Consider the following 19,220-nt stretch of genomic DNA (forward strand, 5'->3'; position numbering starts at 1 on the left):
TTAAATATGTGATGTGAAATTTACTGTGCTGGAATGTGAAGGAAACGGGGACACCTGCAGAGAAATCACCTTTGTTGTGGCAAATAGTAGAAACAATTTCTCAGTGTTTTATTTTGAATTACCACGACTCTACATGCAGAAGTAATTGTGTTCTGTAATGACTCGGGCTGGCTGGTGGGAGGGAAGGGCAAGAGGAGGGGGCTGGAGAGGAAACAGCCTTCTCAAAGTAAGTCAGTGGCTGGAAGGAGCTGTGTGAGTGTTGTGGCCAGGGACACTCCCTGGACAGGAGGTAGCCATGGTAGGACTTGATCTTCAGCTGGAGCTGGCTTAGCAAGGCAGCTTCACGTAGTTGGTGAGTGCAGGGTGAGGGACACAGTATGGCTTTTTTTTGGCCACAGGAGATGGGTGGTGAGGACAGCAAGGAAGATCTCCCCATGATGGGGGCTGTAGGTGAGGCAGCAGGGGCCGAGGCCCTGCGGGATGCTCAGCACTCCCTCCCTGCCCACGGAGCCGTCCACCTGCATCTCACCATACGTTGCCCGCACGCACACACAGAGTCACACACACACACACACTCTGAGGGTCTCCAGCTGTTCCTGACGATTCTTCACCCACAAGGAGAGTGACAGAAATGTTCTAGGGTTTGGGGATTTTTTACCATGTTCGCTTGTCTTAAAAGATACATCTCACTTTGCAGACGTAATTTAATAATTTTTCCAATTTTTATGAAATTTGTTTGGTTTTTTTTTTTTTAAATACAATGTTCTCAAAGAAAAGTGAAGTTACAATATAAAATCACAGCAAAAAAAAAAGGTGTGTAAATACAACTTTTCTATTAGAAAAGGCAATATCTGGGGAAGGGCTGGGAAGCAGTTACTTTTTACCTTTTTAAAACAGATATAAACTTAAAGCTATTCACCATATTTACTCATGTTAGGGTTCAGCTAAACCATATCAGGGTATTGCACCATAGCAAAAAAAAAAAAAAAAGAGAGAAAAAGAGAGATTACACTAGTTTTCTGAGGGCACAGTTTGTTTCGATGTACACACATACAACAGCCTATTTTCATGCCACCCTTGCATATGTTCGTAAATAAAATTATCGAAACCCTTGCTGCTAAAGAAATTGAAGAAGATTTTGTGCAAAAAAACCCCAAAAAACACTGAAGAAAAGCAAACCTTAAAACCCTCTTTGTGACCAGGGAATGCTGTTTGCTCCTGCCTTTAGACTATGCCCTCCGATACACTGTGTCTTAATATACTTACTTATACTACTGCACTGTTTAATATACAACATCAACATCTTCTCTTATAGTATAAATAAGAAAACTCCAGACCGAGGAAACAAACCCGCTATGATTGACAGTGCATCATCATGTCATATGAACCATTTTTGCTATATATATATACACACACATACATATGTATATAAAATATTAATGAATCACAAGACCAGGGATCAGGTGTGTGCATGTCGGCAAGAAAAGCAGCACAGAGACTCACGGAGGTGCGTGCACAGAGCTGTTGCAAAAGCAACAAACCTGCCCAGTAACCAGAACTCACATGTAAAAGCTAAGTTGAAGGCAGCCTTAGACTCCCCTGGAGCTACGCTTCTTTACGTGGCTAATGACCGTGGCTTTAGTTGTGTTGGATTTTTAGTAAAAGAAAAGAAACTAAACCACCTGAGTAAGCTTCTGCCCTCCACCCCCCAATAAGCTTGGCGTGTCTTAAAATGAAGGGTTTAAAAAAAAAAATAGGCACGGGATATGTAGTGGCCTAAATCTAAAAACAGCAGGAAAGAGGTGTAAAAGCAGAAATTTTCTGTACAGCCAATATCTGACTACGGACAGGACGTTGAAGCAGGGCTGGGAAATTGCTTCATCCCTTTCTTGGTTGGTATAACCTGAAAGTGGAGAGGGGTAAAACCAGCTGAATGTATCCCCCCGCCAGCTATGAAAAAATGAGCCCATTTCAACTTTATTTATGAACAAAAAAAAAGGAAAGTAATCAACCTCCGTCCCTGAAGGCCCTCTTCAGGTCATTCCTATACAAAATACTGAACTGGTGATACCTCATTGCCACGTACAGTCTGTCTTGGGGCTGAATGTGTGGCAGGCTTTGATGGTAAAACCGTAGTCGCCACATGCAAGTGTCCGACGAGTCCTTGTGCCCACCCTCTGCTCAGTCCCCCGGGCTGGAAGGTAACAAGCAGTAACTGCTCCTGAGGCAACTGAGTAATAATGTGGGAGTTGGAGACATCACCTTTGGGCCTGTGGTTTACACTCCTCGCTCTCTTGGGGGGTCATGGGCCACCCTGTACGTATGAGCTGGCAGAACACGTACTGGTGATTTGGTGTCACTGCCGCGGGTTCTGTGCATCAGCCCACGGATGTTCGTACACAGCCTTCACACTCGGTGGCAAAATGACTAAATGGGCACACATGTGTGCACTTCCAGTGTCAAAACACCGCTGTGCCCAGGTGTCACGTGAAATAAGTGCCTTTCTTACAGCTGGCGTGAAAAGTTAAGATGTGAGATTGAAAAAGCACATACTTGTAGTTCGCTATTTCATCAGTATCTTTCCTCTAACTTCAGTGTTGTTGCTCTTGACTTACACCTGCAAAAGTGAAAGCAGAAGAAGGAACTCCGCCTGCCTGTAATAGTGTGTGTATATAGGAAACGTGTATCAAATATAGCTACACGCAGCAGGCCAAACTGGCCTAGGTACAAGTGGTCATGCTTCCATTAAATCTCCTTTATAATAAATATATGTTCTTGCATGCACTCGTGAATAGAGAATGTGTAACTGTATGACAGGACTGCTATCTTGGTGGTTATGTGATTGTATTTATTGGAGAATATCCATTTCTTATGCAGGGTGGAAGTATTTATACATTTTTAATAAGATGGGTTATTTTGCCCAGGAAGTATTGCAGCACTGATGACAGATTTTTATGCAGCTGCACGAATTTCTTTTTGCCCAATCTTAAGGTATCAGCGGGGAGAGGAATGAACTATTTGGAAGAGGAAGTTAAGGACAAGATATTTTAATTTATTTTTTTTTTAATCTCAGCTGTGTTTGGGGTTAAAATCTATTCTTCATAGAAGTTTTTATTCTCACTGAAGTTAAAGAATCTGCAGTGGAACCTGCCGTGGAGTAAGCTCTTCAAGGATTTTGTTGCACTCTGCTAAGTGCTGCAGTCTCTGGTCTTCATTCAACAAAACACCCTTTTTTTTAACCTTGAGATTAGTTCCGCTGAAGTAAAAGTAACTTAAAGCACATGGTGAAATGATTTGTTGAGTAGAAAGCCAGGGTTCTCAGCACCTTTGCTGGGCTCGGTCCCCCATTAAAGAGCAAGTGCCAGGAAAAAGGAAGAAGCTACAGGTTTCCACTGGCTGGTTTAATTCAGCTCCGTGCTTTAAAAATCATGAAAAGTACAACACTTAGGAGTAGGACAACAAAAGCTACAAGGGGACATCTTCTGTGCAAGCAAAACGGGATTGTTTTTTTATATGAAAGAGAGGGACATTTGGGACATTTTCCAGGTGGTTTAAAAAGATGAAAAATGTGCATAAGGAGACTTTCCTCACACATATTTCTAGCTAGTGCTTTTCTCGACTGTACATCATACTTTTCTAAATAACTAGAACTTACAAAAGAAGGGAAAAAAAATACATAATGATTTGTTTATGCAGAGAGAAGAGGGGTTTCTTAATGAAAAGTGGGGTTTATTGGACAGGGAGAGAAAACATTTATTCAAAGAAGAGGCAACAATACCCTTTTTCTATACATTAAATGCAATTCATACTTCACAGAGTATATTACAAGGGTGTTTCTTATCTCTTTCACATACCTGCTCGCCTGCCTAGTGACACAAACAAGGCATGCTCTGATGCCAATACAAGCAGCACCCTTGCTGGTGGAAACGTTCTACTTTTTACCTCCAAAGGAACTCGGGACCCTCTGGCTGGGGGTCCTGCTGTCCCACCCCAGCTGCCTGTGAAGTCTTCTGGGTTTGGCCCCTCCATCTTTAGTTGAGTTTAATCTTCCCAAAAGAGTCTGATAATACCAGGAAGTCAAAAAACCATCTGGTATAAGAGCCCTGCGCTCAGGGTGTTAAGGAAGAAGGTTTGGCCACTCCTGCCTGTCCCGTCCTCGTCCGCGTGGTGCATCCTGTGCATGGTTAACAGTTTTGGCAAGGGAGGTTTGCAAGAAGCATGAGTTAAGGGAAGGGCTTTCAGCTATGTGACTACAAAAGCTCCTACTTACATTACTAAAGGTTTTTGGTGATCAAACATTTTCAGTAAAAACTTCAGTACTCGTTATAGAAAACTGAGTTGCAATGCATGCTACCAAAATGAAAAATCTTTTCTTGTGGGAGAAGATCGCTGAACTTTTGATTCTCTTGTTACTTTTACCGTCCAGCTGAGTTGTGCTTTGTTGCTGTTGTGGCTCGTGCAGCTCCAGTAACGCAGCTGTTGAGGCTCGATCCGTGCCGGAGGAGTTTTAACTCATGTGGAAACGGTGCTCCCCTCGCGTTATGTGGGAAGAGAACTCGTACCTGTCCTGGCTGTGGTACCCGCACATGTTGCATTCAAAAGGATCGCGGAACCCGTGGCAGCCCATATGGATCGTGTACATCACGTGATCCAAGAAAAGGACTCGACAGTGTTCGCACTTGTAAACTTTCACTTGCTCCCCATTGCTGCTGATCACTTTGAAACCATCCTGGGAATTGTCAGTACCTGCCCTCAAGACATCATATTGCCTGTTTTCTTCTTTTATAGAGATGCCGTTTCTTGCATGGGGACCTATGTGGTTTGTCAGGTAAATCAAACCACTGCGTTCCTCGTTATTGCTCTCTGTGTCTGTTGAGTCTTGGCAGCTGTTGCTGGGAGAGGCGTCTCGTTCGGAGGAGACAGATTTGGCTTTGGAAAGCAGCAACAAGTTCTCCACTGCGGTGTCCTGAGCTGTATGGTTGGAGCGAGCCTGATTGTCCCCGAGAGATTTGTGGAGCTGATACATGGGGCTGATGACGGGCACCACCTCAGAACCACCTGGTGGTGTCTGGACAAGGGGACGCAAGGACTCTGCCCCCAGGTAACTGATGGCATTATTGATGGCCTGGTCTATAACGTGTGTCTGCATGATCTCATTCTCCTTCTCATAGTTGGTGGTGGCATCGTATGAAAGATCGGGCAGACATTTCTCACCTGCAGTGAAAAACAGGCAGGAGTCAGAAGGTTGATTTCGACATAATTAAGGAACCAAACATCATGGATTAATAAAAAAGGAACGTGGAAGAAAAGAGTTGATCAAATCCACCTCTGAAATTCATCTGAGGTATTAATAGTTCTTTAATACAGCTGGTCAGAAAAAAGGTTGGTTGGTGGTTTTGGTTTTTTTTTAACCTGCAAGATAATTTGAGATCTTTGGAAAAGCAAATGGATGAAAACAGATTCTGGAAATAATTATATGGGGACTCCTGGGAGCTACAGATCAAGTGCTTCATCCTCTCTTTCTCCTTTCTAACTGGACTCCCTCATCAGCCTGTCACAGTGAGCTGAGGCATGCCTCTGTCTTAGTGAAGAGAGTGCACAGCACAAGTGTGGTGAGCCTGGCCTTCATGCTTCACAGCATGAAGCACGTTATCAATATTTTTCCCTAAAATATTACAGTTTTACACTGGATATTGTATCTTTTAGTTTTAGACCTTCAGTTCTTTACAAATAACCCACATCAGCAATGTGGTCATTTTGCAGAAAAATCAACAAAAACTTAACTTTTCATATTGCCACCCCCCAACACACCTTGTTTTTCACATGAGCCATATTAGACACATTACCAGAAGCTACTCATTTTCCCAGAAATTTTCTGTCAAAAAGTTATCATCTACAGGAGCAGCCAAGAACTATGGAGAAAAATTAAGTGCATTTGTAGTTGGAATATATTTTTCCTACGAGGTAAAAAGTCCTATATAGAGCAAGATTATGTTTTACTTGTAACTTTGATTTGGGATGCCAAAAGTAAGGGGGGACTTCTAATTTTTTAAAAAATCAGACTGTAGTAATATATCTCTGTATGGATACCATAATACTGAACCCCGAGTTTCTCAAACGGTTTCTCAGAATTCCTGGACAGGTATGTCTAAGCAAAAAATAGAAGGTAATAGTTAGGAGGGGGATAAACTATTTAAAAGCACAGACACCAATTTTATGAATCTGAACAGTCTTCTCCAGTGGTGTAAACCATCATTGTTATTATCAGGGTCTTAATAAATTTGTGCAAATGCAAAAGGGTAAAAAATTCCCCCAGATTCCTAGGGACTACCAATAACACATTGTTTACACTCCGGATGGATTTTATAGCTCTGCAGATCTTGGGAAATTCATTGAAAACCACAAACATCTCTGTGAGGGCCTGTCACCATTTTCTAATCAACGTGCCATTTGCTGGAAGACCTTGGAAAGTCCTATTTTGCCTAAAAGAAATGCTAATAGGAGCATGGAAAATTTACCAGAAGATGTCCAAATTAATTAATCAACAATTTCCCACCCAGCTTCTACTCAAATTGACTATTCAAAGCCAGTGAAGAGCCCAGAAAACGTCTAGTAAGACACTATTGCAATGATGGGGCTGAAGTGTAGAAAGCCCTGCTGTCTACATTTCCCACAAGCTATGGTTTCATACCAGTTTGTCCATGCTCTGCGAGCGAAGAAACACTCTGAGCATTGCGTAAGTTCCTACAAGGGATGTCGGGTACAGACACCTTCTAGCTGCGCTACACGAGCTTCTACTTCCTCTTCTTTCCTTTCCCTACTATTCTGCCAATTTGAGCACTCCTCTACTGGGGTGCATTTTATGTTTTTCAGATTTGCCCATTCTAATGCTATAGTTTTCAGGCAGAGTTTGAGGCTTAAGATTCCAAACTGGTGTTGTGAAAGACTCTTGAATGATACAAAGAAACTGCCCTAATATAAATGTATACCCATAACCCAAGGATGAAAAAACGAGGTCAAACTAGTTTGTATTCCACGTGCACTGTGTATCACAGAGAAGTTGGACTGGTCTTCATTATACACAAAATTTTGGGCATCCAGAAGTCATGATTTTAATAGCTGTTTCTTGGGTAATATTTGCTTTATGTAGCATGGCCAGTTGGTAGGTGGACTGAGAGGATCAAATGCTCATAAGAAAAATTTGGTTCCAAGCAGAATCGTCTAAAACAGACACAAACTTGAGGTAGGGAGGTATCATTTCTATATCTGGGCAACGCAGATAATACTTGCACTCATTAAAAATAATAGCTCATTTCTGTGGTTATTAGAGCATAAGTAAATTAAACTGCTAATGGTTTGATGCACTTCGAGCTGTGCATTGCCAGGGTTCTGCAGCAGGTACCTAAATAGTAAAAAATGCACACAGTGCATGTGGGCACTTTTTTCTTTTCTTCTTTTTTTTTAAACCTGTCTCTTTTCTTTGTTGCCTGTTGTTTTAAATATGCGTCATCTTCACCTGCAGTTCTCAGTCTCATTTGGATGGCCTAGTTCTGCTCTTGGGTCTGGGAGCTATTCCAGTTTGGAAGAGATAGAGAATTTTACAGATAACGGGCTTAATTTGGTGACCAATCTCATTTTTGAAAGGTAATGAATTTAGCGTTGAGAACGACTGGAGCAGCAGACAGTCTCTCCCTTATGCAAAGGATGCCATTAGCTCATTCTTCCTGGAATTTGGCAGGGGGATTGGGATGACATGGTAATCTACTGAAGCAATAAACATGTTTTATTACCCAAAAGCTCTCCTGACCAGCTGGCCCAACCTTGTATTAATCAGGAATTTACCTATTACATAAAGCAGCAGGTGAGGATTGGAAAGGAAAGGATTTGGGGGCATTTTCTTGTCAGAAAAGGTGATTCTTTTGCAGATTAGCAAATTTCCATAAATATCTGCTGTCAGTAGGTTGTCTTCCTACATCTCACCCCAAATAACTAACTGACAGGCAACTCTGCCCTCCTAAAACTCATAGTTATTCTCAGGGTGAAGAGAGAAATAGTGAAAAAATTAGTCCACACCCACAGGTACATGACAGATATAGGATACTTGCTAGTACCTTTTAAATTTTAACACTTCTGGCCTTCCTGGAGTTTTCACAGAATTAGTGTTTTGCCTAATGCAATCAGTTACTAGAGTGTCTAAATGAATCAGGTTTGCCTCATATAGCTGAAATATTCTTGTTAACTACTTCTACTACAACTTTTGCCCTTTAGCATAAGCATTAGCTTTTCTTATCCCTGACTGCCTCCCGGAATTGTTGCCTTTGGACTTGAAGATAATCTTGGACTTACATTTCAAACCTTTTGTTGCATCTCCTGATGTAGCTGAGATTCCCCTTTCCTTTTCTCAGAAATACTAACTTTCCTTTCACCCCTGCGTCCTCATTGAAGAATATATATTTGGAATTTCCATCCCATAAACTGGTCTTTTTTGCCTTGACTTTTGACTGAAGACCTTGTTAATGTGCATTTTTTTTCAAAGACTTCAGTTTTCTCTGATTGTCTCCTACAGACTAATATTATAAATGAATGTGCAGAGAATTATAAAAGAACGTAATTAGATATGAGCATATGCTGTCCTCTGATCTCTCATGTTTTTATTAATTTAAGACTAACTCTATGTAGCTGACAAAATAGTGTCTGTGGGTATCACTGCTACAGAACCAATCTAACCACTGCTTGGTACAGGCTCACCAAACAGAGCAATATAGGTGTAGCCTCCATTTTTTCCTTGTTAAGAAAAAATCATGCCTAATGGTACAAATGGGCATGGAGTTTTTGCATCATTTACAGAATGTATTCAAAGATGTTTTCATCTAGCTATTGTTTTCAGACCTATGTATATTTATTTCCATGATCATTTTGGGCTGTAAAAGTATACAGACTTTACGAAGGGGTGAATAATGTTATCCAGCCTATGCTCAACTATTCAGAAATGCTTTGACAAACACCAATATGCCCAGATCTGGATGTCTGGATGTCATGCCAAGATATTAATATCCAAGGTATTAATAAAATAACCCTGAAAGTGTGGTCAAATGCTTTTCCAATAGGAAAGTTTTATTCCTTTCTTTAGGTTCTTAAGACAACTTCAAGAGCCTCTCCAGATCTTGTAATGATCTGGTTCACAAGAAGCATCAGAAAAAAACAGGATAAGGACTTAAAATCAATCTCCAGAAATGTATGCTGGAGAAGTTTGGTTGGTTTATTGTTTCCCCCAACACATTGCTGCTTCTATAGAAATAGATATTGCTAATTTAGTAAAACAAGCAAAATCATAAAGCAAAAGTAAAAATCCTGTGGCATACTTTTTGGGGGGTTGTTTTGGTTTTTTTTTTAGGAGACAGCAAACGTTTAACTCTTACCAACAAATTTCTGAGGCATAGAGCTCTTACGTTTGGCGACGTTACTTGCTAGTCTATCCAGCACGAGGGATCTTTCTGACCCTATCTTGCACAGGTCTTCAGCCATTTCACTCTGGTTAGTTTCCTCTTTTATGACTGAAATCAAATGACATCAGAAGGGTTAGGCACGCTCGTTCCATTGTAATGGAACTATTGTCTTCAGGTTATTGTTTCTCAGCTAACGTCTTGTAGCTCCCAACCAGCTGGAAGGAGGAACTCACCACTGCAGACACGGGACAATTCTGACTCCTGGTACGAAATCCCTCACGCTGATGAATCTATGGACATGTTCCTGTTTCCCTCATTTAGGACACCAAAATGAGATTGAAACTGCAATGCGTCTGCCTGTAGGTAAGGTTATCACTCCACCCTTGTTCTACAGCCACTCTGCATTTCCAGGAATAAATTACATCCTGACGTCACGCTGGGTGTGAAGCAGTTCACCTTTTCTCCCTCCCACTGTCACCCCCACCTGTCCCTCTGCACCTCTCCCAGTGGAACTGCCCATACAGACCATTGCTTCTGTAGCAGGAACAATGGACAAACTTCTCAACTCCGGCAGTGGAAGATGTATTTGCAAATACACCAACCCTTCTCCTCTTTTCCCCTAGTAAATATTGCTATACTTCCTTAATGGAAATTTTTACTTTAAATGGCAATTTAACCTAAGTTGCTAAAGTCACATTTATAGTGGAGCGCTGATTTCCAACACTCAGATGTGTTTCCCAACTTCCTGCTGCTGCTGGGACACTGGAGAATTAGAGAGGAGCTCAGCTGTGAAGCTCTAGGAAAGGGAGACTATTTCACTTTCACTACAGTGAAAGTATTCAGTATTTTTCTGCAGAAAGAGAAAGGATGTATGAAAACGCACTGGCAAAACAATGACTATGAAAAATGTATGTATTTCTGACTTCCACCATCGAAAGGAAGGGGGATATGCAGTGAGATCACAGCACAACTGGTTTTTCTTTTTTCCTATTTCCTATTTCCCTATTTCCTATAAGGAGGGTCAGAGGAAAGAGACTGATTTGACTTTTCCCTGCTACTAGGACAGCAATATTTTTCCTGAATTTATGAGTTGCTATTAGAGGGGGAAGCAAAAGATGATTTTTTTAGACTTTGGTTCTGCAAGCTATTTTGATTAGGTGCGCCACTCCACTACATTTTGCTTTCTGTGCCTGCTGAGAATTTGTTTTATCACTGGATTTACTCTCCCATTAGCCATAAGATGCCTTCACAGAACCCATCGCTCTGGTACCTGGCTGTTGCTCAATAGCCGAGAACACCCTGTTCCTATGCAATGTTATTCTGGCAACATACCACTCTTATAAAAGAATGATTGTGAAAGTTTCACTGTTCCTGAAAGATGTGAAATCAGGGTCTGGTGGACAACTGGAAAGAACAGGTGAAGGGTCCTAGACAGAAACAACCCACAATACCAAGCAGAAGGGTAAACAACTGGTTCTTGAGTCCCTGCTGCAGCAGCACATACTGCAATGACAGTGACCGTAACCGTAACCATGACAGTGAGTCTCACGGAATTATGCCCCAGTCCCATCAGACGCTAAAGACTGTGGCCAATGCAAGAAATGGGCAGAATTTGGTCATGAAGATGCAAGATGTTAAAATGGTACCCAGTCATCACCGAACAAGCACACGCTGGCAAGAGCCTTGGGCTGGCTACGGCTTCCAGACACCGCTTTAGGAGGAGACTTAGAGAGAATGTTTTAATGCAGCCTGTTCAATAGAGTAACAGAGACTGAAGTTTTAATTAAAAGCTGAAATGATCAAGACATATCTGTTTAGGATGTAACAACATTCCATTTCTAATCAATTAAAGAAAGTGTAAGTTATGTATTCAACTGTCAAACTTTTAATATGGCTATTAAAAAAAACACAAAACCAAACTGGCCAAATTGAATTATGTACTGATTTCCACCCTTTGCAACTGATATCCCCTGAAATCTGCCACCAACCTATAACTATTTTCCTGAAATTTAGTATATGGTGTCTGTAAACTTGAAAATAAAATGTCTTTCCAAATTAAAATCCCCAAGTGACGGAAGAAGTTGTAATTGACCCTTTTTAAACTTCAGAAACTATTCCTATTGTTATTTTACAAGCCTGGTAAGACTTCAGCATGCTCCCACTCAGCTCAAATGGAAAACTCCAATTAATATCTCTAAAGTAAGACCACATGAACGGTGAAATTCTCGTCCTCTAAAATAAGAATTTGGCAATTAGATACAGCAGGTCCCTAATTTCATGCTGAATCGCCTTCTTTCAAAGAAAGAAGACAAAAGTTAGAACATAAATACAATCTCTCGTTCCCCTCCTTACTCCTCTATGCTGGATCTTTCCCTTATTTAACTACCTTCCTAATTGTATTTGTTAGATTTACAAGTTGATAGAAAGCTTTTACCAGTTTAGGTCCTTTCAACTGACATTTTGTCTATGTACACAGCCCAAAGTATTTCAAAACTGCTGTAAAAACCAATCCCACTGTAGCAGAATGTCAAAGTAGATGTCCTAGCAGATTTTTGTACCAACTTTTTTGAGTCTGGGGGAAATAAAAGGGCCTGAATTATGACTCTGACAGCTCCATATCACACCATAACACCATAGTGTAACTACCACTTTTCTAGATATAATGCAAAATACACTAAAAATCTGAGGACACTTGCTCATTCTTAACTGTTTCATTGTATGTTTTTAATCTTTGAGTTTATAAGGGAAATAAATAATGTAAACATGGCAAAATGGTATGTTTGCAGTGAAGCAGAATAGATTGCTTAGAATGCAAAAAAACCTGGGAAAAAGGCAGGAAAATCTTATTTTTAGAAACATAAGGATTTGATTTATTAACTGAGTACTAAAATGTTTTATTTTAAGAACGAATTTTTTGGCAGGATACAAGGTCTAAACCCAGAAGCTATTCCTTTGATTCTTTTTTCTAATTTGCAAAAGCACTCCTGTTATATCAAATATGGATATATATCTGATACTTTCCGTATATGCAAGGAAGAAGTGATTCTTTCAAGTATTCATGAATTCCCCAAGTTTTCATCCCACTGAGATATTAGATATTCAGTCCTAAGCTAGGCTAAACTCTCCTGTCATGATTTGCTATAAACAAAAGTCCATCTCTAAAATTCTATTATTTCTTAATAAAGTTCATGACTGCTTATGCCAGTTTCCTTTGGACATTTTTGCTTGCTAAGACTTCAGTAGTAGTGCAGCTACTCATTCACGAGATTTTCATGTTCTGCATGCAGACATTCAAATCCCTGTGCCTGACACTGAAAATTCAAATCCAAAGATGGAATATTTGCTTCTAAATCCCATCACCTCTTTGAGGAATGGGTATTTCTGCCTACTGTATATTACGTTGAGCTTTTCTATTTATACATTCCCCAGCCCCTCAATAAAATTATAAGGGGCGCTGCTCTAACATGCTGTGTGCCAGAAGCATCTCAGCTGTATTCACTGCTAGCATGATGTGCATATACTTTACATTACTGGATAGCGTGTAAAAACATATTCAAGTTCTGTCCAGATACAAAATATTAAATGAGGCATCATTTCAAATAGGTCAGAGAGAACCTTCCATTTTTGTCATTTGACAAACCAAATAGCATACACTGACAGGATCAAAAAGGTATGCCAGAAATTTAACTTACTGGATGGGCTTAAACTCCACCACAGAAACTGGATCTTATATTCTCTATCTAAAACGGCACGTGCAAGGGGATTTTGAATGGCTATTTGCTGTGATCAATCCCATAAAGATCTTTAGGATCCTGTTAAAAAAAGTCCAGACCCCAACAACTCCTTACTCTATTTCTAGGCATAGCTTTAGATTTTATATTCTCCAAGAAATGGACTTTACCTTCATTATAAGAGCAGTCTCTCAGATAAGCACAACAGCTCCTCACCTCCCCCTGGTTTTCTTTTCAAGGGGAGGTTGGGAAGAAGGCTGTCAACAAATTATTAGCCTTTCTGGACTGTCTCAGTCAAACTGGCTAAATTAAATGCCACTGGCTTCAGGTCCTCTTGCTTGGAAGAGTAAGAGCAAAGACAGATGGCTCATCCTTGTTAGATGAGCTGGTCCCACAGGTCGAGTAAGCCCCTTAAGATGTGCCTGGGAAGGGCAGGATATGTGCAATGCAGAAAATTCTGCAGCCCTACCTAGAACACTGATACTAAGTCTTTATTAAGAATACATCCACAAGAGTGCTGTGATATGGGACTCCAAGCAAAAGGGCAAGGTGGGGAAATGATGTAGTCATACTGTTTTGAGATGGTGAACTGAATTTTTCCAGGTCTTGCCAGTGTTCTGCTAGATGCATGAGTTTTACTGTGGCTTTTTGTTGGAGCTAAACAAAACGAGACAACAGCCAAATATTTATCAAATATAGAAAACATCCAGCTGCAATATCATACATATGGCGTATGTGTGTGTCTCCCCACTGCAAAAAATGCCCCAAACGGTTCTACTATTGCCTTTGCACTCCTTTTTCTCTGTATGTGACACTGTTAATCCCCAAATGGACACATTTATTACCTGAATAAAGGCTGCTTGAGATATTCATGGTTTGCAGGTAGTTATGGCAGCGTTCTTTATGTTCTTCCAAAGAGCTGCGCTGCTTATAGCTGCGACCACAGTATCCACACTTATGCGGTTTGCCAACTGGAGAAAACAACAATTAATGGAGAGATTCAGATGAGGCAGGTATTCAACAGCATATTCATAATGGTAAGAACAACAGGAAAAAAGCCCACCCCCAAAATAAACCCATGCTGCGGAGAACTGAAGAAATATCTTGTCAATTTAAAAAAGACACAAACAAACAAAACAAACTAATGGAAAACTAGTTTTATATCTTTACATCAACAGGGCAATTCTGTGGGTGCTGCAAGCTGATTTCTGATGATTCACATCAGATAGGGACTGCGACATGCAATCTTCAAAAACGGCATCTAGAGAAGTTAGCAACTGAGACACCTTCAAAGGTCTGAACATAGTTGCTCTGGTGCCTGGCTCCCACAGAGACTGCCAACGGGGGAGAGACACCTGCCCACGGCTGGATGGCAGTTCTGATGTAACCAGAAACCAGCTTAACCCTTTTAGGACATTGTTAGATTTCACATATTTTCTACTTCTGGAAGTTCAAGAGAAATGGCATGACAAATCCATTACACCAATCCAGATGTAGGTAGTTCCAGGAATTTTGCAGTAACAACACAGTTCCATGGATTTATGGACCTGAATTTTCCGTGTTAGCGTGACAAGACTGTCACCTTAAATCATTTTCCTGTATTACACCAATCCAGATGTAGGTAGTTCCAGGAATTTTGCAGTAACAACACAGTTCCATGGATTTATGGACCTGAATTTTCCGTGTTAGCGTGACAAGACTGTCACCTTATGTGTTATTTCACAATTTTAGATGGTTACACAGCTTAACTTTTGAATTTTATTTACAAATTCTCAGGTGAAAATTGGACTCCGATATCCAATTTGTTTTGTAATGTATTGATGTAAATTTGCCAATTGCAGGAACTAATCAAAATCTAGAGTTTGTGCCTTGCTTCTTTAGCTGTGGAATCCTCAGAGTTTTCCAAAAGTGTCTAGGTATAATTTCATGTATATATGAAAAATTATGTTTAAAATTGTGCAGCCATGAAAATCAGTAACAGTAAGGGAGAAGGAGGAAAATATTATTTAAAATATGTGATTTCCTGAATTGGGCCAGGACCAAACAGGAGAAGTGGAAATTAGTTTTGGACATCTGGGACCTACACTAGGGATCTTGTTATGTAATGTGTATGCTAGAGAAGGATTTCCTTAATTTTGTGCAACACAGATATGTCACTTTGAGAGCTCCCCTTCTGCTACTCAGAACTTGGTCCTAAAGCCAACATTGGCAAGTAAAGTTACCAGTGTCAGTTCCAGCGATATGTTTTGGAGGTCTCCTATCCAAATACTTTGCATTTCCATCTTAGCTTGGAAAACTAGATGAGACAATACTCTGCTTTTAAAGGCACTTTAAAGGTGCTAAATTGGTTTTGCTTCACAGAAGGTATTTGACTATGGCTTCTGTCAAACAATGAGATGTTCATAGTAATGGAAAAGCACTGCTATTCAAAATAATTTATTCAGATCTCCATATTACTGTTGAGACAAAACACTGAAAAACTCTAGCAGAATCCTTTTTCTTGAAAGATCCTTATTTTTCTCTCTCCCATGGTTTCCCTCCTTCCCACCCTTTGTCTTTCAAAGTATTTGTAATAACAAGGTGCAACAAATAACTGCTGCTAAATGCTATAGGTGGCATTTACTCCTTAGGTCATGAATGAGTACCAGACTGGAAGTTTTTGGGACTTTGTGACTGAAAACCTACAGTGTTTAGTCCTTATATTATCTCTATATGCAGATAAATGCCATCCAAACCCTGAAAGATTCATCGGCTTTAATTCATGCTCATAGTTCCATGAAACGGATTACTCACATGAGGCTTGTAAGATGAAACCCTAATACAGAAACTTTTCATCAGACAAGACGCATGGGAAAAAAACCCCAGTTCTTCTGGTGTAGGATCATGAGCATGAGATGAGTTTAGTCATTTCTTTCCTGTTAAAACACTGCCGCCAGCTCACAGCTTGGTTAAACCCAACGTGGGGCTACTCGCCTCCCCAAGGCGAGAAGACGTCTCAGGCGTGGAGGCCGTGAAGGCCCCCATCTCCTCAAGGGGTGCGGTGACGAGCACCCCTGGAAGGTCCCACACCTTCACTTACCCGAGTGAGTCCTCAGGTGTCCCGTGAGGGCATCCCTGCGGCGGCAGGCGTAGTTACACAGGTGACACTTGAAGGGCTTTTCACCCGAGTGCAACTTTATGTGGCGCAGGAGGTTGCCCTTCTGCGTAAAGGAGGCTCCGCACTGATTGCACTGGAAAGGGCGTTCTCCTGCGGGGAGAAGGAGAGAGTATGTGAGAACAAAAAATCTTACGCCGTAACAAGAGAAAGATTTCAGTGAGAAAGTTGTTTTCTCACTGCTGCTCTGTGACTTCCACCGGCTGCAGGTTTGATATAACATGAGGCTTTCAGACTAAACCTGCCAGTTTCTTAATGCTTCACTGGCTGGGTCAATTTGATCTGAAAATCTAATTTTTTTTTTCTAAATCAGAATGGCACATCACAATGCAAATTCAAACTCATTTAAATAAAGTGACTGCAACATTTTGTGTTGAAGAGCCACTCTTCCTGATCAGCAGTTTTGGAATAAACCAATATCCAATTTTGCATGTTGTGGCATTTGGTGGGGTTTTTAATGTGGCTTTTTTCAAAGGGTCTTTAAAATATGCCACTGAAGCAGCAAAATAAAAAGGAAACTCATTAAAAATGCATTTCAGGATCACAAGTTCATTTCAGCGTTACATTCTTATATTTAAATGAAAGGCACTTCATTATAACAGTTATAATAACTTCTTTTCATTTACATTTTCCCTGTATTTTCCCTTTCAATTTCTTCTCCATTACCTGTCTGTCCCTAAGCAGCCAAATCAGGAAAGAGACAGAGAAAGAGAGAGAAAGAGAGAGACTAAAATCACAGAAGTTAAGACAGTGCACAGGAAGCCCTGCACTTCCACGCCAAAGTCCCAACCCTTCCCTAGGTGGGGTGTGAAGAGAGGAGCTGCACAGAGGGGCTCTGCTGGCCAACACTGTGGACAGACATGGGGAAAAGCCTGAAGAGATGCAGCCCTCATTTGTCTAAACTGGTGTCTGTTATCAAGGAAGCGAATCAACTAGCCTTCCCAAAAACTAACATGGCTGCTGTTTGCTTTTTAGTGATGTTTAAAATCCATATCCTTATTTATTTGCTTAGCTATTTTTAAAAAATTTAAGATAGGTGAGGCCTTTTCTTAAGTCAGTGAGAAATAAAATATGTTTCCAGTTGTACCAGAGAGGAGTAAAGGGAAATTTATACATGAGAGCACTCCATCAGCTGGAACCGCTCCTGCACGCCCGTTTCTCTGTAGCCCTCGACTAAGTCAAACCAGCCTTTGAAACTTATTTGCTGAATTCTGTTTCTCTTAGGCATCAATGTAATCTGCTCTGGTAATTATAATGCATCGACAATATTAGAAACAGCCCAGAGATGTTCTGTTCTCAGTTTTGATTTTCTTTATATAATAATACTGAGTTTAAAATTTCAGTGCTGAAGTTAAAAATATGAAAAAAATAAATACAAGTTAAAAAAAATCTTCTCTCTTACTTAACCATCACATATTATTTTGCACATCTAGGGCCAACTTGTATGTCCATACGTGTGCATATATATATATGTGCAGCTTGATCATTTTTGACTTTGGGGTAATGCAGTAGAACAGTTGAAAATCAATTAGAGAGCAGCACAGTCCCAACCCAAATATCTGCAGACTCCACCATCAGGGCTGGCAGCTTTAGCATTCAGCAAACGTTAAAATGAATCCACTTTATGGCAAGATATTTTCATTGGTCAAACAGCTCCACACAGGTCAGCATAGTCCCTGTCAAGCCAAGCGAGCTCACTTTCTTTGTCCATCAAGTAGCTGCATTCACCTGAACTATATCCACAACTGGTTCAGCTGGGGTGGCCCACAGAACCGCCAGCATTAGCCGTACAGGACTTTGGAGGGTACTTCACAAGCCATGCACGGCCGTTGTGAGGGGAAAAAAGGAAATGGGTACGAGTCTGTCTGCTTTACCTCTTAATCTTTGGGGCAGTTACTCAGCATGGAAGGTATTTTTCAGAAATGGACTGAAACAGTAATGAAAAAGCCAGTTTGTCATGGGGGACACAAATTCAGAAGAAATGGTTAATTCTTACAGCTTTTCTAGCATTCGTTTCTGTTATTTTTACTCAGAGGAGTGCAAGAGGAGAAAACGAGGATTGTAACAGCATTCTAGGAATGAAATGTAAAGCAAAGTAAGAATGAAATGTATCTCCAGCCTACAGCTCTCGCAATTACAGGGTGAAATCTTGCACTGGATGGAGAAGACAGATGGATGCAGCATTTCAAAGGAGCCTGCTGCACACCAAATATTTCTATAAAACTTTCAGTGGGATCAAATGTAAGGGACCCTGCACTCATGTTGCTCTACAAGAGAAATGACACCACCACCTCCAGACCCTGAAACCACGCGTAGCTTGGCCAGCCCTTGGTGGTCCCTGCTGCAACTACCAGGGTGGAGAACACCTGCCTTGTGACCCCAGCAAAGCTCCCAACCTTGTGGTGCTGTCCTCCCAAAATAGAGAAGGGACAGGCTGGAAAGACACGATGCGTAATGCATCTTTTGTTTAAACAGTCAGCTCTGTGCGTTATTTTCTTGCCGGTTCTGAAGGGCAGGTGTCTGTCCTGGGCAGATTTCACTGCACAGTGTGCACCTATGGCCAAGTACGTGCCCAGGAACAAAAACTGCAGTAAGACCCTCAATTGAATCAACCACCATTGCAGTGATAGGCAAGCCTTAGTGGGAGCACAGGCCTTGGACTACTTATTCAATGATTTATCATATTAATTGGAATATTTCTGATTTCTTAAACAATATAATGACAAAATCACCTAATTCTCAGAGATGTGCATAGCTTTTTGTTTTTTTAAAAAAAAGCTCATTCTTCAATGGGCATTAGTTTTCTAAAGAAATTTGAGACATTTAGACCCAACAAGACATTAGTGAACTAACCGGTGACTTGTGGTAAAGGAGTGTACACATAAGGAG

At 40.8% G+C, this 19,220-nt stretch overlaps 1 protein-coding gene across 7 annotated transcripts in view; it reads right to left on the minus strand.

Moving 5' to 3' along the window:
• Positions 1 to 3,708: 3,708 nt before the first annotated feature.
• IKZF1 (IKAROS family zinc finger 1) overlaps positions 3,709 to 19,220 on the minus strand; it is a 67,251-nt gene continuing 51,739 nt past the window's right edge. For 4 of the 7 annotated variants that reach the window (XM_014941098.1, XM_014941093.1, XM_014941094.1 and 1 more), the window contains 4 exons: positions 16,257 to 16,424; positions 14,023 to 14,148; positions 9,420 to 9,554; positions 3,709 to 5,214 (listed from right to left, as the gene is read on the minus strand). In XM_014941098.1, the coding sequence (XP_014796584.1) occupies positions 4,508 to 5,214; positions 9,420 to 9,554; positions 14,023 to 14,148; positions 16,257 to 16,424 (1,136 nt within the window). In that variant the 3' untranslated portion in view covers positions 3,709 to 4,507. The remainder of the gene's footprint in view (positions 5,215 to 9,419; positions 9,555 to 14,022; positions 14,149 to 16,256; positions 16,425 to 19,220) is intronic. The other 3 variants (XM_014941099.1, XM_014941096.1, XM_014941097.1) reach the window with 2 other exon arrangements.

This window comes from Calidris pugnax, unplaced genomic scaffold (assembly GCF_001431845.1).
Source record: "Calidris pugnax isolate Ruff unplaced genomic scaffold, ASM143184v1 scaffold8, whole genome shotgun sequence".
NCBI lineage: Eukaryota > Metazoa > Chordata > Aves > Charadriiformes > Scolopacidae > Calidris > Calidris pugnax.